This window comes from Carassius carassius, chromosome 21, assembly GCF_963082965.1.
Source record: "Carassius carassius chromosome 21, fCarCar2.1, whole genome shotgun sequence".
Taxonomy (NCBI): domain Eukaryota; kingdom Metazoa; phylum Chordata; class Actinopteri; order Cypriniformes; family Cyprinidae; genus Carassius; species Carassius carassius.
In genome coordinates, this window is record NC_081775.1 from 26,477,877 (window position 1) to 26,502,623 (window position 24,747).

The following is a 24,747-nucleotide window of genomic DNA, read 5'->3' on the forward strand; positions in this document are numbered from 1 at the left end:
TGTAATTCCAAATTTCTCCAAATCTGCTCGCATGTTTGCCATTCCATTAAAATTGAAATTTGAACGGTTGATGCCACTAAAAGCTTTGAGATTCTGACCTCAAAAATGCTAAAATCCTCCCCAATTAGTCTGCCAAACTATTATTTGTACCATTCAAATCAATCGGAATAATCATTGCCTTCGGTAGACGTGGCCACTGTTTACAAGCACTGAACCTGTGCTCATAGCAACCACAAAGAGAAGAAGAGATAGATGGAGAGAGTGAGGACTAGTTTTATGGTGATGGAATCAAAAGTGTTTTTCTGTTCTCCTCATAATGTCTGGCACATGCTCACATATCTTTAATACCTTTAAAGGGCACTTGTTTCTTCTAAGAGCACTTCACGATCCATGTCTTTTCCACTGTCAGTGCAACATAATTTGTTTGTGCTTCTTATAATTCGACTATTGTAACTGGATTATAGAAAACGTCATATGCAGTATGTTAAACTTTAGGTTTATATTACAAAGTAATATGATGATCAGGGGCCTCCAGTCCAGGAAGACGTTACCGTAACTTGCATAAGTTGCTTCGCTAACTAAAACTGATGTTTGATTATTCATTTCTCAGACTCTTGTATCCATAAATCATCTTACTATATATTGACACTGCTTATAATGATTTGGATTTATCATAATAAAGACACACATCCGTTCAAAAGTTTGGGGTCAGTAGGATTCTTTTTAAGAATATTAAAATTAATACTTTTATTTAGCAAGGATGCATTAAATTGATCAAAAGTGACAATAAAGACGATTTCAGTTTCAAATAATTGTGTATTAAGAAGCAAATCAGCATATTATAATCATTGCATGTTACACTGAAGAGTGGAGTAATGATACTAAAAGATTCAGAAATTAATTACATCTTAAAATGTATTTAAATAAAAATCAGTTATTTTAAATTGTAAAAATATTACAAAATATTACAATTTTTGCTGAGTTTTTGGCCAAATAAATGAAGCCTTGATGAGGCCTTTATATTAATTATATAGATATTAATTATACACCAGATAGTTTTTAATCTATGTAATTAAAAAAATAAAAATTAATGTGCCAAATCACTTGCTTAGTAAATCGTAAACAACTTGATTGTAATAACTGAATTCCCTTTTTAAATAAATATTGCCGACTTTTGAATTTGCATTTGCATTTTATAAAATCCCTATGGCAATCATCCTACTCCCCTTAACTGTGGTAAAATCACTCTAATGCATGGCCTCTTGTGTCATATTGCGTATTTGATCGTTAAATGTTCCATGATTGTACCTGGCTAATATTTAAACACTGATCCATAAGTTAATGTTGTGACGTTTGATGTGCCCTTTTCTAAGTGTAATATTTTCTCAACTTTGTTTTGATTGTTCTTCAGTGCTGACGTATAATTAATGACAGTATTGTGGTTAATGACTCAAGAAGAAAGTTGCCACTGGCTTGTTTTGCCCACAGTGGATTGTGTAATAGATCTGGATAGCAGTCTTAGGGCAAACTGACACACAGGTGTTAGACGCTCCTCAGACAGCAGCTGGTTATCAGGAGCAAACATCCACACTTTCCCTGTGTTTTACCCCTCTGCAGGCCCAACGATATCGATGTGTTGGCACAGAGCGAATGGCACGAACCTTTTAGAGTCACAGGCTGCTCTTGACTCTGAATAAGGGCTTGCAGTTTGTTTATGCAGACAGTCTGAAAGGCCATTATTTGTCATTTGCGCAGACTGTGAGGCCCTGCTCTCTCTCTGCTGATTTTACGACGCACCGTTTATTCAGTGCTGTGGATGCAGACAGACACTTAGTTGGTCACAAGATCAATTTAAGACAATTCTGCATTGCCTCAATGAGAACACCTGAAATCAATGTTTCATTAAAGGGGAAGTGAGGTTTATGCATCACTAGCTTTACAAACAAGACTGCAAAAATTTAAGTTTCAGTACTCTTTTCTCTCCGTCATTTGAGCTTAGTCTACCAATAATGCACATTTTAAAGATTTAAAAAAATTAAATAAATAAATAAAAAACATTCCAAATGTTTAAATGTTGGAACATTAAAATATTATTTAAATAATATAAAAATATATTTTTCTAAAACAACAGAATATTTTTCGTATTCTGAAGAAAACATTGTCAAATAAAAAGCTTTAAAGACCACTACTGTTCAAAAGTCTGGCTTCGGTAAAACTTTAAAATATTCTTGAAAGAAGTCTCTTATGCTCGCCAAGACTACATTTATTTAAACGAAAAATACAGCAAAAACAGTAATAATATAAAATGTTACAATAAAATACAAAAACACAATAACACAATAACAAATATATATATATATATTGTAAAGTTATTTTTGTTAAATGTAATTAATTCCCTTAATAATATAAAAAGTAGGCACTGATATTAATTTATAAAAAATAATAAAATACAAATTGCCATAACAAAAGCAATCAATAAAAATGAATAAAACAACAAAAAAATAATTTAACAGTACACAAAATCTTAATGGTCAAAATAAAAAAATTTTTAGATTTTGGGTTGAAATGTAACCTTGACATGTTCTTGACAGATTTTCGTGATTCACCCCATACATCTTGTAAACTGTTTGGTTTTTCAGCCACTGCCACACACCTATGCTCTGGCTGACAGGAAGAACATAGATTCTGACCCTGACCTCTGCTTTCCATCCAGTCCACATGACTAAGCCATGCAGGAGCGCTGAACAGCAGACCAACACCTGTGTTCTCAGTTAAAACAAGGTAAACCTCAATTGCATCATATTTTATTAGCAGAGCCACACATTTTCTGCATTTACAAGCCACTCAATTACTCTGGCAGGATATCCTGTGGTCTGTGTCAGGCTCCTTTACAAATCTGATGGTATACAGCTGGACAGACCCTGAGGATGTTATTTACATAGGCTCGGCTTATGGTTGTGAACTAGACTTTTAACTCTTTATCGCTTCAGATGTCATCCGCCAATGAGAATGGAGTCAGCGGGTCTAGCAATAACCGTAGAGAGAAAACATACAAAAAGGTAAATAGTTTTTCTTTAATATTGTCTTTGTCTACCATAACATTATAAAATATGATATTATTGTATTTAAAAAGCAGTTTTAGTGTCATTTTCTAGCTTTGTGTTTCATGTGTTTATGTGCAGACATTTTTAATGTTTGATTTATATATAAATTTTAGCCACAGTTGCTTTTAATTTCAGTATAACTAGATCTAATCCATTGCCATTAAATTAGAAAATTAGAAGAAAAAAATGCAAGGACTTTCAATTTAATTAACACTTAAAATGTAATTGAAAAAAAATATATATTTATTTATTTATTTATTTATTTATTTTTATTTTTTTGCTAGATAAAATATAGACCAGGAAATAAACTAAATATACCAAAACACATAAAATACATAAAAATACAGTAAAACTGTAAACAAAGCAAAACAAAACTAAAAGTACTTTGTTGACTTGTAAATGAATTTTCTAAAGCAGGACCTCTGATTCCATGACTATGTACAGCAGTTATTAAATGAGAGAGTCCCTGAATGTTGATAAAACAAAAATGATTGACAAATTGTCTGCCATAACTCTGTTCAGTGAAGAATGAGCTACTTTTTTCCAGTCACTTTATTTTCAGTTTCTCGAGTGACAAGTGTAGTATGTTGATAATGTCCACCCTCCTAAATGTTGGTATCAACAGAGGTCTATCAGCTATCAATCAACTTCCCAAAATTCCAGGATTTTGCAGTGTTGACAGACACTACACACTTGTAGCCTACCTTTCATGCTAAGTCTGATCTAATATTTCCAGTGAACCTCGCTTAAGGGTTCTGAGCCACAAATGTCATTTGTTTAACCAAAGGAAATTTAGGAGACAAGTTTAGTGTTGCTAAACTCAAATTACTCAAGTATATTCATTTGTTTTGCTATGTATTTCTGGTACTGGTACAGACTACTTCATCTGCCCTAAAAGGAGCTATCCAGCTTGGCATTGGTTACGCCGTGGGGAATCTGACCTCAAAACCTGACCGAGATGTGCTCATGCAGGACTTCTATGTGGTGGAGAGTGTGTTTTTACCAAGGTATGAACAGAGGACAGTGATGCACAAGACATTAGCATGACTGTGCGTGATATTGACAGAGTGGTCTGGAATGAAGACATTTTTTCACAATTTCTCACCCATTGCATTTAGTTTGGGTCATCTGCTCTTTGTTTCTTGTCAAACAAGGAAATCTTAAGATCAGGGCATCTTGCAGTGATTAATCACACAACAAAAGGCAGTGTATCACGAGAACTAAAAGCTCATGCTACATACTGCACTGTTGATTCTCGTGCAAATGATTCCCAAAAGGCTCTTCAGAGTAAGCAGAAAGTTTATACAAGATTCAAAGGGACCACACTGATCCACTAGCCTGACTTCCTTATTTATAGAGTCTGATTCTCCCACTAGGGATTGCACTCCAGTTGTATGTGCTCAGTTTGGACCAGTTTGACAGTCTGTGGAGATGGATTAATAGTGTACTAGCTACTGTGTATACTTTGTGATGTTTGCTATTTAAAAAAAATGAAGCATTATGCAGAGTTTGAAGTAGATTTTGCATCCTGTGTTTACTGCATACTAGGGATGTGCAGGAAAGCCATTATCTGTATTTATATTGGGTATTTGCATTCGGATTGAAGTTAAAGTGGGCATGACTTACAGTAAGTTGGTTAAACTATCAAAGAGGTAAATAGATAATTTCTTAAAAGCACATACACTTCATACCAAGTTCATACAATACTGTTTAAAAGTTTGGGGTTGGTAAGATTTTATGTTTTTGAAAATGCTCACCAAAGCTGCTTTTATTTGATCACAACAGTAAAACACTACAGCTGTGAAATATTATTACAGTTGAAAAAAAAACAGTTTTCTATTTTAAATTTCACATGATCTTTAAGAAATAATTCAAATGTGCTGATTTGCTGCTCAAGAAACATTTATTATTATTGTTATCAATGAGGAAAAAAGTTGTGCTGCTATATATTTTTCTGGAAACTGTAATACATTTTTTTTATTATTAATAGAAAGTTCAAAAGAACATGTAAAATTATAAATGTCTTTACTGTCACATTTGAGAAATTTAATTTTTTAACTTTTTAAACTGACCCCAAGCTATTTTTGTATGGTTAGTAATAGTGATCATGCATAACAGATGTAGGCTAGTATGTATTCTTACATGCTTTAGATGCACTTGGAATGACAATTGAATTAAATTAAATGACAAGTGCATGATTCACATTATGGCAGCAAATTTCTAGAAAAACATACATTTATTATTCTATTAGGCCTATACATAATAACAAAACAGGGCACCCCAGGCAAAAAATAAAATAAAATAAATAAATAAAATTACTCAAAAGCTTTTGTTATTAATTTTAAAGGCAATATTCATGCTTTTCCTAAATAAGGTAATCAGGCACATCCTATACTACTGAAATAATTGAAATACACTGCTATACTATTCTGAACATATTTACATTCATCCATTTGGCAGAATGCTAGTATCCAGAGCCGCTTCCATTGCATTCAAGCTACACATTTGATCAGTTCTTGCTTTCCCTTGGAAACGAACCCATGACCTTGATCTTGCTAGATTATGCTCTACTATGTAAGCTACATAGACTGCATTACCGAAAACAAGGGCAAAGAAATTATGCATACGTCTATGAGACAGATTTGCACATGCAGAAGCCCCATTTTTCAGAGTTAGGTCAGTTGTCTGCCCCTCATCAGTCTGCTATTGTTATAGTTCACAGAGAAAAGCTGCAATTCAGAGGTCAGTTGTAAATTTTGGATTAGGTTACACAATGGGCATGTATTGGGGTTTGATATTGAGACATAGTCTGCAGCAGCAACTCACTACCCCACTTGTGAGGGATCAAAAAATGCTTGTTGTTTATCGTTTCAAAGTGGTATTTTGAGTGATTATGACATCATCTGGACCGTTCAAGTCACACTTTTAGGAATTATTCAAACGGGTTATTCAATCCAAATAATAATGGCCTGCCTCATAATAGCAAAAGGCAAAAAATGGGTTACAGGACTTATATTTTTTTCCCCCAGGGCTTGCTTACATTTCATCATGTGGAACTGCTGTGACTGACCCTGGTCTTTAGTTTGTGTAAGCGTTAATAGAGAAAGACTAGGACCTCCTTGTCCTCGGGCATTAGTTACTGTTGTGTGTCTCTGGAAAAGATTACCTCATGTGTTTACTGCTGGTGGCTCACATTGCAACAAGGACGCACTCAATGGGGCTCAGAAAGATCAAATGTGTCTCTGTTCCTTGGGCAAAAAGAAGCATTTAGGTTAGGTAACAGTTTCTCACAATTTCTGGTGTTCTACCAGGATTATATTTACAGACAGACCCCAGATTCTACCCAGAAGGCTCTTGCATTGGGGAATGTGACGATCATTAAAACAACACACAGTTGATTCATTTATATGCTTTGTTTCTTTTGTGATACCTTCAGCAAATCCTTTCACTTTTGCAGTGAGGGGAGCAACCTGACTCCAGCGCATCATTATCCAGACTTCCGTTTCAAGACGTACGCACCGCTGGCTTTCCGCTACTTCCGGGAGCTGTTTGGGATCAAGCCAGATGATTACTTGGTAAAACATACTTTTTGATTTTTATTGGTTTTGGCCACTCTCTTCACTTTTTTTATTAAAATCAACATACTACTGTTCAAAATTTGGGGTCATATGGAAATAAAGACATTCATAATGTTACAAAAGAACGTCTCAGGTTACGAATGTAACCATGGTTCCCTGAGAGGGAACGAGACACTGCGTCCTCTGAGGGGACACTATGGGGAACACCTCGTCGTGACCCGTGTCTGAAGCATACTTTGAAAAACGCCAACGCGTTGGCCGGCGACAGCCTCTGACGTCACTACCAGCGCGACTATAAATACGCGCCCGTAGGACCCGTCACTATCTTCTTCGTGAAGCTTGCGTCCGAAGCATGGCAGGGAGCTAGAGGACGCAGTGTCTCGTTCCCTCTCAGGGAACCATGGTTACATTCGTAACCTGAGACGTTCCCTTTCAAGGGAACTTCGAACTGCGTCCTCTGAGGGGACACTATGGGGAACAGTATACCCACGCCGCCATGCTGAGGGGAGTGCAGACCAGAATCATGGCAAACACTAAGTACCAACTCTACCGCTTTTCTCTTCACCGGGAGTCGCCCCTGGGACGGTCTGACGGCTGCCTTATGACATTATCCCTTACGGCCAAAGGCCTAAGCTACATACCCAATTATCCTGTAGGGCCCTGGCCCGGGGTAGAGCTAAAGGCTTGGAATCACAGAGATTCCTTTAAAGGGATACGGCTAAGAGCCTGGCACTTTCCTCTACCAAGTCTTTGCCTGTCACACAGGGGCTACTGCTAGCTTTCGCAAAAACCTGCCGAAAGGGCTGTCCCCACAGCACTCTAGTAGCGGCGCCCTGTTCTAGATAGGTATCCGAGGATACCTAGGTGGAGTGGTGCCCAAGATGAAGGGGGCTTAAACCAACTCAAGAAAGGGCACGAAGCAGCAGCGCGAAGCCCTTACCATCTAGGGATTTTAGAAAGAACGCAGAGACTAGCGTGCGAACTTACCACAATGTGGATTTTAGAAAGTGCGCAAAGACTCCCGTGCACACTTACCATAACATGGATTTAAAATACTGTTCTAAGGAGGGGTTCTCGTGGGACTCTGTCAGAGCAGCTCGTAGAAGAATGGCCCGGGAGCAGAGCAATTGGAGGCCTCAGCCCCTGCCTCAGCAGGATGCCTGCTCTCACAGAGCGTCTCAAACAGTATGTGGTACTGGAGCGCTCTGAAGAACCGGGAATCAGTCTCCCAAGAGAGGAAGACTCCGAGCTCCGAGCAGCATGCTCATAGGTGACCCTTTCAGAAAAGGGGAGCGCTGCTGAACTACCCGAGAATTGCCCACACAGCCCCCCCAAGTTGAGGGGGCTTGGGGTGTACAATAAGTACACACCGGTTGGATGAAGCCCAAGGAACACCGGGGCGAATCATCCCGAGAAAGGGAACGAAGCGGAGCGCGTAACCCTTACCATACAGGATTTTAGAAAGTGCGCAGAGTCTTGCGTGCACACTTACCACTTTACGTGGATTTCAGAAAGTGCGCAGAGTCTTGCGTGCACACTTACCACTTTACGTGGATTTCAGACAGTGCGCAAAGCGTTAACGTGCACACTGACCACCATGTGGATTTGAGAAAGTACACAGGCAAGCGTGTGTACTGAAAGGTTACCTGACAACCACAGTATGTGGGAGCTCACATTCAGAGAGGCCTGTGAAGCCTGCTACCTGATAACCACAAAATGTGGGAGTTCACCTACAGAGAGGCCTAGAGAGGCCTACTATCTGTTACCAGATAACCACCTCAGTGGAAACTGAAAGCAATATGGAACTCGACTCCAGGGAGGCCTGGTGAGGCCTACTACCTGACAACCACAAATCGCGGGAGCTCGCTTTTTAGGAAACGCACAGTATGTGGGAGCTAAATCTCCAGGGAGGCCTGGTGAGGCCTACTACCTGGCAACCACAGTATGTGGGAGCTCACCATCAGGGAGGCCTGATGAAGCCTACCACCTGACAACCACAATATGTGGGTAGTCCACCCAGCCCCTCATGATAAGGGAAGCGATGCTTGAGGTGTATATCACATACACACTGGTTGGATGAAGCCCAAGGAACACCGGGGCGAATCATCCCAAGAAAGGGAACGAAGCGGAGCGCGTAACCCTTACCATACAGGATTTTAGAAAGTGCGCAGAGTCTTGCGTGCACACTTACCATTTTACCTGGATTTCAGAAAGTGCGCAGAGTCTTGCGTGCACACTTACCACTTTACGTGGGTTTCAGACAGTGCACAAATGTTAACGTGCACACTGACCACCATGTGGATTTGAGAAAGTACACAGGCAAGCGTGTGTACTGAAAGGTTACCTGACAACCACAGTATGTGGGAGCTCACATTCAGAGAGGCCTGTGAAGCCTGCTACCTGATAACCACAATATGTGGGAGTTCACCTACAGAGAGGCCTAGAGAGGCCTACTATCTGTTACCAGATAACCACCTCAGTGGAAACTGAAAGCAATATGGAACTCAACTCCAGGGAGGCCTGGTGAGGCCTACTACCTGACAACCACAAATCGCGGGAGCTCGTTTTTTAGGAAACGCACAGTATGTGGGAGCTAAATCTCCAGGGAGGCCTGGTGAGGCCTACTACCTGGCAACCACAGTATGTGGGAGCTCGTCTTCAGAGAGACCTGATGAAGCCTACTATCTGAAAACCACAATGTGCTATTTAGTGGAACGCACAATATGTGGGAGCTAAATCTCCAGGGAGGCCTGGTGAGGCCTACTACCTGGCAACCACAGTATGTGGGAGCTCGTCTTCAGAGAGACCTGATGAAGCCTACTATCTGAAAACCACAATGTGCTATTCCGTAGAAACGCATAGTATGTGGGAGCTAAATCTCCAGGGAGGCCTGGTGAGGCCTACTACCTGGCAACCACAGTATGTGGGAGCTCGTCTTCAGAGAGACCTGGTGAAGCCTACTATCTGAAAAAGCCACAATATGCTATTCCGTGGAAACGCATAGTATGTGGGAGCTAAATCTCCAGGGTGGCCTGGTGAGGCCTACTACCTGGCAACCACAGTATGTGGGAGCTCGTCTTCAGAGAGACCTGGTGAAGCCTACTATCTGAAAAAGCCACAACATGCTATTCCGTGGAAACGCATAGTATGTGGGAGCTAAATCTCCAGGGAGGCCTGGTGAGGCCTACTACCTGGCGACCACCGAACGTGGGAGCTCACCTTCAGAGAGACCTGGTAAAGCCTACTATCTGAAAACCACAATATGCTATTTAGTGGAGACGCACAGTATGTGGGAGCCAAATCTCCAGGGAGGCCTGGTGAGGCCTACTACCTGGCGACCACCGTATATGGGAGCTCACCATCAGGGAGGCCTGATGAAGCCTACCACCTGATAACCACAATATGTGGGAGACCACCCAGCCCCTCATGTTGAGGGAAGCGATGCTTGAGGTGCATAACAAATACACACTGGTTGGATGAAGCCCAAGGAACACCGGGGGCGAATCATCCCAAGAAAGGGAACGAAGCGGAGCGTGTAACCCTTACCATACAGGATTTTAGAAAGTGCGCAGAGTCTTGCGTGCACACTTACCACTTTATGTGGATTTCAGAAAGTGCGCAGAGTCTTGCGTGCACACTTACCACTTTACGTGGATTTCAGACAGTGCGCAAAGCGTTAACGTGCACACTGACCACTATGTGGCTTTGAGAAAGTACACAGGCAAGCGTGTGTACAGAGAGGTTCCCAAGCATCGCAGAGGCGCTGGATCGCACGGGAGCGGTGAGCTCCAACCCTCTTTTCTAGGCGAGGGGAGCATCACCTGAGGCAGTAAATACAGAGCTTCTTGCCGTAACCACCACCTCCCCGGATGCGCCAGGCGGCCCCTCAGGGTGACCTGGCCGGACATCTATGGAATTCCCTGCAGTGCTGTGCCAATTCTTTGGCCACCTAGCTACTGTAAAGGAAACTCACAGAGATTGTTAGTAGACACATAACCACCAGCAACATAACGTCCATAAACAGGTAGAGCAAGGGTTACCTACTCACCCACCCTCCTGTACTGGAGTCCCGCTGCGGGGCGCCCCCTTCTGGTCCGGACCGTAAGTAAGGCGGTTGCTATGAACATAGAACCAACCAAAACATCATAGGTCCAAAAGGAGACTGTTATGTGAGAGACCGTCCACCTAACCTCGATCAGGTGGAAAGCTGGTGGCTACAGGGGAATTAGGCAGGGGAGGACAAAAAACAGAGGTTAAAAACAGAGGTTAAAAACATCCGGAGCTACTAGGTCATCCTACCGCTCTGACCCGGGCGAGGACGCTGCCTCGTCCGAATCACGTCCCTCAGACCCTGCTTACCGCTCCGTGACCCGCGGTTCCTCTTGCCCCTGCCCTTAGGCGGGGGAGGAGCGCGAGCCGCAACACTAGCCTTCTGCGCCCCTCTACGACCCTCAGATCGAGATGGGCCAGGACCCCTGAGTTGCTCGGGCTCGGACCTGGACCTTCGTGGAATGAAGGATTTAAAGGCCGCTGAGCGCGCCCTTGCCTCCCTGAACTTACCGACCACCATCTCGACGGAGGTACCAAAAAGCTCAGAAGGCGAGACCGGAGCATCGAGAAGAAACCCCCTTTCTTCCTTCCCGATGTCAGCCAGGTTCACCCACAGATGTCTCTCCGTCACTACCATGGCCGCCATAGACCTGCCCATGGCGGAGGCGGCCTGCTTGGTAGCTCGGAGAGAGAGGTCTGTGGTGCGGCGCAGCTCGGCTACCTGGTCAGGTGAAAGGCCCTCACCTGTATCCAGGTCCTTCAGCAGGTCAGCCTGGTAGGCCTGGAGCACCGCCATCGTGTGCAGTGAAGCCACAGCCTGACCAGCTGCCGCGCATGACCTGCCATTTAAGCGGGATGTATCTTGGAGGGGCTTAGATGGCAAAGCGGGAGATTTAAGAGAGGACGTTTGCCCCACAGAGAGATAGCAAGCCAGCGTCTCTTCTACAGGGGGCATCCTCTCATAGCCATTCTCATGCAAGCCCTCGATATTAGCATAGCTCGTATGCTGAAACCGGTGGATGCGAGAGGAAAACGGCCTCTTCCATTCCTTTTCGACTTCTGCATGTAAGTCAGGCAAGAATGGAAGGCTCACCTGGGCTGGAGGGCTATGGTCAGACAAGTACCGCTCAGCGAGGCGACCTCATGGCGCTACCTTGCTGGCACGCTTCCATGGCAAATCTGATTTTGCCGTGGCGCGATCCATAACCTCTAACAGCTCCTCATACGCGGGACAGGAGGATCGAGAAGGCTCAGCCTCAGCTTCTTCACCACTCTCAGACATCTCCTGCTCTTCCTGGGTAGAACCCAGCAGAGCACTAACTTCAGTGTCAGAATGGGTTAATGATACCACATCTGCCTTCCGAAGTTCGCTCTCGTTCGCCGCCGGAGAGTGTGAAAAGGAAGGTCCCTCTCTACACTCCTCAGCGAGATCCATTTGTGATCCCCACGAGCTCATTCTCCTCCGTGCCTCGGCAACGGCGGGACCTGAGCCGCGGGATCCAGATGGCTGTCCCTCTTTCCTCGAAAAGAGAGACAAACGAGAGTGGAGCTTTCTCAGAGAGAAACGCTCGCAGTGCACGCAGACCGCCCCCTCAAGGACATCGCCCGCGTGCTCTTCGCCCAAACAAGAGACGCAAAGAGTGTGTGTGTCATCGGGTGTCAGATAACGCTGACACGGATGCACACACTGTCTAAACGCCTTGCTAGTGGAAGCCATGATGAAAACAGTAATAGATCGCTCTTACCGTCTTGGTTTTTCGTTTCTCAGATGCACGCTTCAAACAAAACAGTCAACTGAAGACGAAGAAGATAGTGACGGGTCCTACGGGCGCGTATTTATAGTCGCGCTGGTAGTGACGTCAGAGGCTGTCGCCGGCCAACGCGTTGGCGTTTTTCAAAGTATGCTTCAGACACGGGTCACGACGAGGTGTTCCCCATAGTGTCCCCTCAGAGGACGCAGTTCGAAGTTCCCTTGAAAGGGAACTACAAATTTCACATAAATACTGTTCTCGGATTATATTCAACAAATGATCCTGAAAAGAAATGCATCACAGTTTCCACAACAAAATTAAGCAGCACAGTTGTATTTACCTTTAATAATAATAATAATAATAATTCATGTTTCTTGAGCACCAAATCATTACATTTCTGAAGGATCATGTGTGACTGAAGACTGGAATAATGATGCTGAAAATTCTGCTTTACATCACAGAAATAAATTACATTTTAAAATATATCAAACTAGAAAAAAGTTATTTCAAATTGTAATAATATTTCACAGTATTACTGTTTTTACTGTGTTTTTGATCAATTGAATGCAGCCTCGTTGAGCATGAGACTTCTTTCAAAACTTGTTTCTTACTTTGCATGATATATAATTGCAAAGAAAAAAATGGAAAGGGGAAAGAACATTTTTCTTTGTGTTTTTTCATTAAAATATAATAACTTATTTTGCCCTCTGAACAACTTTTATTTTTATATGACATCACAAATCCTTTTTGCCTTTAAGCGCCTCCCCTCCAACCATCTGTATTATTTTAGTGCGTAACGCCAACTTTTCGCAATACAAAAATTGTTAATAGATTAAATGTAGTACTATCTTACATTTTTTTAAATAGAAAATAATGTTTATCTCGGACATATCATCATATTATGAAAAGTAATGATGTGGCGAATGGGAAATGCAAACCAGACACATTAATGAACTGCTATGGCTCTGATTAAGCACAGTTTTTATGTTCCTATTAATGCCAAGACTATTATGTGCTTAGTTCCCTAAAATCTCCCTCCACCTGAGCCCTAACAAAGCATCTTTGTGTAAATTAAAGTTCAGCGGCTGCTTACATCAAGTGCCAGTAAGACTGACCAAGAGTACTACTGACCCCTGATGAACTTCACCGCTGCACCGTGCCAACTGTGACTGGCAGGAACTCCGAATCTCCGTCCTCATTTGTAAATACCCAAATTTGTTTGATGTGTTCTCACTATGCAAAAAGTGTCGTGGCACAGTTTCCCTGCACTGCAACACCGCCTCACTCTGACTCGCAGTCACTGCAGTGCCTCTGCAGCATCTCTGCAGCTCTCGTACAGTTTGATCCGCATGTTTGCATGTGTGTGAGTCAGGGTGGATGATGCTGATTAGGGGTATGATCTTTGTCGAGCTGTTAATTACCTCCTATGCTCTTTGACATCTAATAGCCTTGTAATTAGCCCAGCAGAGCGATATCGCTCTCAGGTGCATGATAGTCTGGTCTTCCTGTGTAATTTATGAACCTGCAGTATATCATCCCCTGTTATGAATCTATTGTGCACGGCCTTTAGATAAAAATGTTAATTATAGTATATGCAATGCAATGCAGATGCTTGGCTTTATGATGACCCTAATGACAAGGGAATACCTGTTAACATAATACCCTTCAAACCTTTTTTGCATTCTACATTTTGCATAGCACTGCATGAAAATAAGGGGAAGTTGTGGCCTAGTGGTTAGAGAGTTTGACTCCTAACCCTAGGGTTGTGGGTTCGAGTCTCGGGCCGGCTATACCACGACTGAGGTGCCCTTGAGCAAGGCACTGAACCCCCAACTGCTCCCTGGGCGCCGCAGCATAAATGGCTGCCCACTGCTCCGGGTGTGTGTTCACGGTGTGTGCACTTTGGATGGGTTAAATGCAGAGCACAAATTCTGAGTATGGGTCACGTCACTTCGAATAGAGCTGCATACGGACCAGTAAACTCTGGTACACACCCCAGATTTTCAGACAAATGAAGGGGGCCTAACCTTCGTGGCACTGTGCCCTCCCCTTTTGGTCATTCATGTTAAACTGGATTGGTTGATTTAAACCAGATAGCTATTGGGCCACTGAGCAAAAACACTTTCCTCAAAATTAATTTAATTGGTAAACCAAAACCCCTTACAGTAAAATGACTTCATTGGTTACATTTACAATACATCCCTCCCAAAAACCTTGTGTGGTTGGTTGCTGACCAGGTGGGCAGATTGATAATAATAAAACAATTTCAAAAGAAAGCAACATTTAAAAATACAACATCTAATTTGAATGAAAGATTTCAAACTAATGCAGTAAATAACACACGAAATGAAGTGTCCCAGCAAACTACATTCGTTATTGTGGATCCTGTGTGCATCCACATCAACAACAGTATCTTCCTCATCTTATATTGAGCTCCACCATTGCTGTCCTCCACAGTGCTCTTTCTGTGTTTGCCTTGGTTGACCTTGTCCCCAGCAGCTGCAAAACAACAGTAATGTTGACAAGAATCTTAACAGGCTAATAGCCTATTTAAGAAACTACATTATGTCAATTTCTAAACTTACTGTTGGCTCTCTTTGGCTGATCGAGTGTTTTAGCTAGGCCTTTCCAGAGTTAAACTATGAATACTTCTTCCTCATAGCCTTGTTATAATTCCTGCATGATACCTAAAAAACGTAAAATGTTTTTGTAAACGATATGTGAAACAATACAAAAATGGATAAAACATTGCCACAACCTCCTGCACCTAGGTTAACATATGTAATCTCTGAAGATACTGTAGAAAAGAGAAAACATTATCTGAGAAAAATGACAGTATAAATATAATTTTGACATTAAATATATTAGTTTTACACAATATAAATAATACATTTTACCTGGTTTGTGCATGCTGTTGAAGTGGATTCTTCCAAGAACTGTGCAAGCTTACAAATGTTTCAGCCTGTAACTGTTGGTGTCCTCAAGAAGTGTGACTTGAGATCAGGTCAAACACAAAAGTCTTTGCCGGGAATTTGGAAAGAATAAAACTGGGGAGAGAGAATGCCTTCAAATGATAAAACATACATAGATATGTTTTCTAATGTCTCTGTCAAAAATAATACGTCCAGCTATATTTGGAGGCTGAAAGGTCTGACAGCCACCAGTCCTCACAACCAGCAGTGTTTCAGCTGCATATGTCCATCAAACTTCACGGATTCCTGTATATTTCTGGGTTGCACTTTATTTTACAGTACGTGTACTTACATGTACTTATAGTGTACTTACAGTGTATTTATCTAAGAAAGTTCTGGTAATACAAGGTAACTACACGGGGTAGGTTTAGGTTTAGGGGTAGGTTCAGGGTTAGTATCTAGTTATTACATAGTTATTGTAATTACTATAATAAGTACATAGTATGTACACGGGGAACAGGACTAAAATAAAGTGTACACCAGAGTACATGGATATTTCTGTAAATTCACTGTTCTGTGTAACTTGGTTCTGGTAATTTCCACACACATAATGGGAGTTCCTTTTATTTGCATTTAATGTGGACACACTTCTAGAAAAATCAGCATGAAGTGACTCAAGCGCACAGTATATCTATTTTAGATCTGATTTCTTATAGCTCAAGGGGTAAAACATGGTAAATGTTTTCTATTTTCGGGGAATATATGCTACCATTCAAAAGATTGAGGTTGTTAATGTTTTGAACAAAGTCTCTTGTGCTCACTAAGGCCGCATTTATTTGATAGAATACAGTAAATACAGTAATTTTGTTAAACTTTGTCAGTAGTCTTGCTACATTTAATGTTTATTTCAATGGGTGGTGTTCCAATATTTCCCAAATACAGTTATCTATGCATTTTTTGTGTGTTTAAAAAGTATCTTAGGTTTAGGCAATCTGATTAAACGGTCAACATGATATTCGTTCATCGTTTATTTGTACATAATAAAGGAATAGTTCACTCAAAAATGAAAATTTGCCTTTCAAGATTGTTTCTTCATCAGAGCAGATTTGGAGAAATTTAGCAGCACATCAATTGGATTTTGGTGTGATAGGGCAACTGACCTGAGGGTGAGCAAATTTGTATTTTTTGGTGAACTATTCATTTAAGTTGCTTAGTACAATGAAGGATGTTTTGTACTGTATCTGGGCACTAAACATTCAATTCAAATGTCTGTATAAAGTAGAAGCGAGGTCTAAAACGCAGTAGAAAATGGTCAGGCTACGATGGAAGAAAGTGATGTTTCATGCTCTTCTGATTTTGTTGTGTACATTTTTATAATTATGTAGATGGGGCAGAGGAAGCGCAAGCTAATTAACAAGCCCCATGCACACTGGATGACACGCAGTCCAAATGCAAATGTCCATGTGTTTGGGTTGGAAGTACAACGTGACTGTTGACTTTCATTAGGCAGGCCTTGAATGTGAGTGTCTGGCTTCGGTTCAACACTGTCCTCATGCTGCTGCTGCTGTGTCCCAGCCTCCTCAGGGAACCCCGCCAGAAAACTCAGTAGAAATGTTTGCTTTAAGACCTCATAACTTTAGGGTTTTTTATGCAACCCCAATTAAACCACGGGACTTCCAGGCAGTAATAATCTGATTTTACAGTGTTTTTAGGAAACACATTCAGTATAATGCAGCCAGTCAGTTTGGTGATGTTTTATAAGTCATGTGTTATGAGTAACTCCTTTCTTTTGGGTTGAATCTTTGTTGCCAGTTTAACATAAATATGAATGGGTGATTAGGTGTTTTAAAGCCTATATTTAAAACACAGGTAAAAATAGATGCCCTTTTGTAAAGGTCCCAGAATACCTCATTATAAATTGCACACACTGTTTATCTATGGTCTAAAGCATTTCAGACGCCCACTGTTTCAGCGACCTTGGTTTCTATTCATTTTCTTTATAGGAACTGTCACAATTAAATCAAACATTTAATTAACTCCTTTTTAAATGTTTTCAATCTGATTGTAATTTAATTTTACTTCTGGGCCCATGCTGTTGTGCTCTATTTAAAGACTCTTTTAATGGATTGTTTTTGTTGTAATCCTGCAGTATTCCATTTGTAAAGAGCCCCTGATTGAGCTGTCTAATCCGGGCGCCAGCGGCTCGCTCTTCTACCTGACCAGCGATGATGAATTCATCATCAAAACCGTCCAGCACAAGGAGGCCGAGTTCCTGCAAAAACTGCTTCCAGGATATTACATGGTAGGTCTCAGTAGAGGACAGACTCATTCATCTCCTCGGTTCACATGAACAACAGCGTCAAAGAGCCGCAGTATGACTTACAGTTGACTATAAACATTAACATGGAAGAAAGTATTTAAAGATCAAAAATGGCATTTTCCTTTAATAAAGCTATTTTTGTTTTCTCAGAACCTCAACCAGAACCCAAGGACTCTCCTCCCCAAGTTCTACGGCCTGTACTGTATTCAATCTGGAGGAATCAACATTCGTCTTGTGGTTATGAACAATGTTCTGCCTCGGTCTTTAAAGATGCACTACAAATATGACCTGAAAGGCTCCACGTACAAGAGACAGGCGTCACGAAAAGAGCGGGAAAAGGCCTGCCCCACATATAAAGACCTAGACTTTGTGGACATGCATGATGGCTTGTACTTTGACACAGAGACATATAACGCCCTGATGAAGACGCTACAGCGAGACTGCCGGGTGAGTGCTACTCTTATTTTGGCCTTTTTCTTGTGCAAAAGTTGTGGGTGGTTTCCAGAGCAGTGTTGTGGTTGTTAACAAGTTTGGATTTTTGTGTAGCGTGAGTCCAATAGAATAGAAAGCAATTTAGAAAGTAAAACAAAAACAGTTTCTGTGGTGACCACCCTTTATTTGATCAAACCTGATAATCTGGTCTGAGGATCATCACAGTGTTGGATTACAAGATATATTGTGTCAAATCATGCACTAAAGTGTATCATATGGCTCATGGTTTACTAGAAGAAATGAAGTTCAAAAACAGGGCCATCAAAAAATCCTTCTATTTTGTAATTTACATTGCTAAAAATTAGATGTTTGCAGAACAAACAATGAAAATTTCTTAAAATTCTTAAAATCTGCAATCATTAAAACAATTCTCTAACATTTTTCTGTTTTTGTTTTAAAAAGATTTACATGCAAATTTTCCCTTTTTTACAATTATTTTAAATATTGTGAGCTTTGTCTCCTTGACATTTCAATAAGCAATGCAAACTACTGTACTAAGTTTTATGTATTTATTTTTAAAGAAATTAACACTTTGCAATTATATAATTATATAAATTATACAAAGAAATTATATATATATATATATATATATATATATATATATAATTTCTTTTGAACTTTCAATTCATCAAAAAATCTTGATGAATTTAAAATGTATCACAGCATATTTATGAATTATTTCTAAAGGAGCATGTGACACTGAAGACTGGAGTGATGATGCTGAAAATGTACATTCACATCACAGAAATAAATTAAATTTTAAAATATATTCAAATTTATTTTTCCACAATATTATTGTTTTTACTGTATTTTTGATAACAAAAAATGCAGCATTGGTGTCGAAAACTTAAAAAAATCTTCCCAACTCCATACTTTTGAACAGCAGTTTACATGGAGAACTAATTGCCGGTTGTCTTAAACTGTTGACAACATCACAAAAACACTCATTACATGAAACCTCATGAAATAAAAACATGTATTAAAGACCTTAAAACACCACAGATAGACCTCAAGACTACAAGTACGTTTCTAAGCATGACAAGAAAATCAACAGCATCAGTGTAAATAGAATTGGAGAAGGTCAAGTGATACAATTACATTAAGTATGAGGCAGAACCACAAAACAGCCAGCTATGCTTGTTATTTTGAGTGCAACATAATAGACAGGCTGCGTTTGATATGCATCATGTTTTGTGTTTTAAAAAGTACAAGTGGCTTTCTAACATGGCGCATATATCTCCCAAGATTCAATATACAGTTTTGGAACCATTGTTCCTCTAATCAAAAGTAAAGATTTTTTAGTCTCATCTTCATGCACAAGCACTGGGGAAGATGCCGCAATTCCATGGAAAACATGTTCATGATAGTCTTCAGCTCCACAGTAGCTTATTAACAGATTCAAAATGTGCTGTGTGGCAGACATCTCCGTTCAGCTGGGAAACAAACCGCATAAATCCAGTCTGGCATTCCTTTCTATTTCAGCAGCTCAGGCTGTCGACATGGTCTGGTAAATTTTGTTGTGCTTCACATTATTTAGGTTTTTTTTTTCAGGAAATGATTTGTAAACAAACAGATGGTATTTTCCCTCCTAGACAGTTTCCATTACTGCTTAAATATTGGCACTTGGTTGATAATGTCTGCCTGACATGATCTGACAGTGTTTGGAAACCACCAATTAGCAGCATTCCTATGTTCTCCAAAAAAACATAGGTGTTGCAGGTGATAGTAATGGAATTGCTGTGTAGTTGTTAAGCTGTTCTGGGTGGTTTTAGGGCATTGTTGGGTGGTTGAATAACCACCACCTCTAAAATTAATGTAGTTAGAATAACTCAAATACAGTACCATTTAAAATTTGGGGTCAGTAATATTTTTTTAAAGAAATTAATTGATACATTTATTCAGAAAAGGTACATAAATTGATTAAATGTGTCAGTTAGAAATGATTATTTTTTGTTATGTAATGTAACAAAAGATTTATATATCAAATTAATGCAGTTCTTTCAGAATCTTGGATAAACTGCGTCATGGCTTCTACAACATTATTAAGCAGCACAACTGTTTTCAACATTGATGATAATAAGAAATGTCTCTTGAGCAGCAAATCATTATATTAGAATGATTTCTGAAAGATGATGTGACACTGAAGACTGGAGTAATGATGCTGAAAATCCAGCTTTGCATCAGATAAATAAATTACATTTTATATAAGTTACAAAAATATTTACAGAAATATTTTTTATTGTAATATTAGTTCACAAGATTACTCTTTACTAATGTATTTCTGAACAAATATATGCCACCTTGGTGTGCATAAGAGCCTTTGAGCCTAATTTGGTCTTTTGTTTGAGTTCATACTGAAATCCTTGATATTTGACTGTCAAATCAAAGTACAATTTTGTAAAAAGAAAACAACAACATAAAAACAGTATACTTAAAGGAACAATTCACCCCAAAATGTAAGTTTTGTTCTCATTTTACTTTTGTGGAGAAATGTGGTTTGTTTTGGACCCTGTTGACTTTCATTGCATGGACACAAACAGTTATAACATTTTTCAAAACAGATAAAGAATGTAATACAGGTTAGAAACAACGCAAGGGTGAGAAAATTACGACAGAACTTGAACTTCTGGAAGCCTTTATTTCTTTTTCTTTTTCTGTATTCGCCCCTCACCTTGCTGTCCAGGAAAAACTATTTCTATAAGATTTATCTCATTTTTCATTTTTGTTTCCTATTTGCCCACTGCAGTGTTTTTCAATGACATGTTTTCTTTTACTTTGTAAGTTCCTCTAAAATCAAGCTGCAAGTAAACAGCCCAGTAACTGAATTACCCAAATGATTGTGGCGTGATGTTGAAGTGCCCCAATGCTGCATTAGGTAACCGGCCCTCTGTGGTCGCCTTGTGCTTCTCGAATTCTTCAGCAGAATTGGCACTCGACTTTCTTACTGTTCAATTGTTTACCAACAAACAAGCTCTACAACGGTGCCATTTCGATGGCATTCCAGACATGACCTGTTATTAAAAGTGATTCGGGACAGAATGTTCCCTATATGTAACAGTCTGAGAGATTGTCTTTTTTGGCACCTGAGGTATGTGCTGACCGGCCGGCCCCTGTGAGCACTGAACTTAAAGGATCAGCCGTAATGCGTGTCACAAGAGGGCCGGGGGAATAATGAGAACTCGAGTTTCACACAATAATGACCATATTTGGGGACATTCAGCCCGCTGTAGCCCACCCTGCCATCCAGCTCCAGCATTTGGGAAGAACATAGTCTTTTATGGATTGAAATAGTTGAAAAGAAGTTATTTTCTGTCATCTTACATCGTACTATGTTCTTGATGCAAGGAAACACAAACTGCAGTCCAAACACATTCCCATGAGTGCTGTAAGATTTTATTGTTAGCTTTTCCTTCTGGCTACGTCCTGTGCAGAAAATGAAATGAACACTAAGCAGAAAGTTTCTCTTGAGTAAGCAACACACCCTGGGCTTCAACTGCGGAGCACAATAGAAGCAAATCTATAAGAATCAAGAACAAGTGTTTAAACGGTTTCTATGCAACTCGTCTCCAAGCACTTATGGGATTTTGATAATGCATAGAGCACGTTGCCAGCATTTATCTTCACTCTTGATGTAAATGTCTTCTCTGAGCTGAATGAAAATGAGTAAGCATTCATTTTAATACCTGATTTTGACAATAAAGAACGCTTTCAGTACACCGTATCTGACAAAAAAAAATAAAAAATTATATATATATATATATATATATATATATATATATATATGTATATATATAGTTATATACATACACACACATAAACACACATAAAATTATATATAATATATTATAATAAAAATAATATACAGTGAAACTTATTATTATTAAAATGCCATCATTATTACTATTAATAATAGTAATAGTAACAATAATAATAATAATTATTATTTTTTTTTTATTGAACTTTTTCCCTAACAAGCTGCCCTTAAAGAGTAAACACCATGAACATGGATTATGCCTATGTATTCACAACTAACCAGGAAGTGAATGCAAATAATCATTGTTATTACATAGAAACTCCTTGTAAAGTTGGTTCTTGTAAGTTTATAGGAAGATTTCTGTCTTAAAAGAAAAACATTCTTTAAAAAATGTTTCGCCTAAACTCCTATTAAATACAGGCACTGCTAATGTATTTTCTATGTGCATTAAAAATAAATTTAATTTTTTAAATATGTCAAGTGCACAAACAATAATAAAACCTAATGAGAAAATAAAACCTAATAAATCCTAATGAAATCTTTTTATCGGGTCACGGGAGTTCACACAGCTCATGTTTACATACAATATGAACACAAGTGACACATTTTTTCACTAAACTCTTCACCTTATGTTAATTAATGACCAGTGACTGTGAAGAGAAACTACATTCTCCTTTGAGCTGACTCGACTGATGGCTACAAACTAAGCTGCAAAACATTTGGTTTTAATAGTGGTATAGCAGCGAGCCATTGTGGACTGCTGCCCTGAAGCCCAGGATGTTTACTGTGGAAAATGGAAAATACTTTACATGAGTATCTCAAAACATTTGTTTCTTTTTGGTTTAACGCACTGAACCACTTGTCAAATTTAGCCCATATTTGTACTTGTTATATTTTGTTAAGGGCTCATAAGGAATCAAACGAAAGCTTGATGTGCTATGAAAACATACAGCAACTTTCAGAGCTCAAAACTTCCTCTCCAGTTCAAAAAGACCAAACGGCTTGTTTTGAACTTTCTGATTTTAGACTACTTAAAATATTTGAGAACACGATCATTCGTAGTTACACGTCAACAACACGTATTCAGTCTAAAACCTAATGTAAACTAAACTGAAAAACAATCCATGTACAAACACTCTTCACTTTGAAATCGCTGGTAAATTTCACAAAGAATTCTAACATGTTGAATTAAACATGCAATTTTGAAGTAGAACGACTTTTTCAAAAACAAAGAGTGTTTTTCACAATGGAAATATGTAGTAAAATTAGTTTGTAAAAAAAATTTAGTACTCAGGCCTATTTTGGCTTACATAAAAAGGGGTATATATTCAAAAGAAAAATGTTAATCTGTTACTCCACCCCAAAAAAAATGTGTAAATGCCTTTCAAAAACAAGTGAACCTTTGACCCAATGACTTCATGTGCCAAACAAGCGGTGTTGCCTTCCACTGCTGCCATTGTTGGGTATTACTGTGACCTAGTTGAGGGCCCATCTGGAGGCTTTTAGATGGTCCTGATGGGATGCAAAACAAGGATGTTGTGTGTCTTTATTCAAATATTATGCATTTGAATATGGAGGGTATGAGGGGAACAAGAGCGTCATGCAAAAGTGAAATTCACTGGCTCATGGCTACAGCTTTTACCCGATTGTTTTAGTATGTTTCATTTTAAGCCAAACATTAGTGATGTGCAGGCCTGGAAAGTTTTCATGTAGATATATAGTATTCCTATAACACTGAGAGCTAGAAGCGCACATCTACGTGCTCTATGGTTGGTTTCTTGTGTATTTTTAACAAGTAGAGATCTTTTATCTGCTGAGATCTTTTATCTGGTGACCTATTGATGACTAATGTTTGTTTAAAGCCTGTTTATAGTTTCTTACCACTGATAAACAAATCGCTTTTCCTTTTGACACATTTATGAAGATGCTATGCAGACTTTCCCCTGTCTTTTGCCTTTTTTATTTTTTATTTTTTTATTTTTTTACTTATTTTGTCTTGTTTTCAATGGCTAATGTCTAAAAATTCTTATATCAAGAACCAAAATGAATCAAGATATTAAGTCTGAAGAAAATGTTTTCTGAAGAAAATCATAAAAATTAAGGCCACGTTTACATGACAACGATGTAGTCAAAAACGGAAACGTTTTTCCTAAAAAGTTTCACGTATACGCAACAACGTTTTTATAATGATTCGCGTTTATATATCCACGAAAACGACCAAAAGCTATGTATTACTTATGCCAGGCCAGTAGTTGGCACTGTCACTTTGTTAGTAAACAGTACCTGAAGGGAAGTGATAATTATATGTAGTATATGTGTTGGTTGTAATATTGGTGAAGTAAATCCACACTTTGCTGAAGAAGTGTTAGCAAACTCTTGAGCAGCAACAACAGTACCATGTACTCTGCCACTGTTGTGTATGTTTTTTCGCCTTTGCCTTTAAAATCGACATGTGCTGTGCATGTCTACATTCCTAACATTGACTACGCACGCGCATTACGTCACCGTTTTCAAAGATTCCCGTATTGGGTGTTAACCAGTTTTTGGAAACGATAACGGTGGCGTTAACAAAAACTAGCACTTTGAAACCCGTTTATAAAAACATGCGTTTTTAGTACCCAAAACGGCATCATCGTTTAAACGAACAGACAATACTCATAAAAAGTTCAAATTTTTGGCTGAAAACGTTGTGCGTAAATGACCCCTAAGTGAGCTTATGCTTAAAATGACAAAATATTTCAATGAGGTAAGAAAAATAAACTTACCTCAGATGAAAACAAGATTAT

General features: G+C 39.5%; 1 protein-coding gene across 1 annotated transcript in view; it reads left to right on the top strand.

The window, feature by feature from the left end:
• The window catches only part of LOC132098017 (phosphatidylinositol 4-phosphate 5-kinase type-1 beta-like), a 42,667-nt gene that overhangs the window by 8,428 nt on the left and 9,492 nt on the right, over positions 1–24,747 (top strand). Inside the window, exons 2-7 of the mRNA XM_059504106.1 lie at positions 2,640–2,781; positions 2,991–3,059; positions 3,981–4,111; positions 6,562–6,679; positions 17,545–17,697; positions 17,866–18,162. Of these exons, the coding sequence (XP_059360089.1) occupies positions 2,991–3,059; positions 3,981–4,111; positions 6,562–6,679; positions 17,545–17,697; positions 17,866–18,162 (768 nt within the window). The 5' untranslated portion in view covers positions 2,640–2,781. The remainder of the gene's footprint in view (positions 1–2,639; positions 2,782–2,990; positions 3,060–3,980; positions 4,112–6,561; positions 6,680–17,544; positions 17,698–17,865; positions 18,163–24,747) is intronic.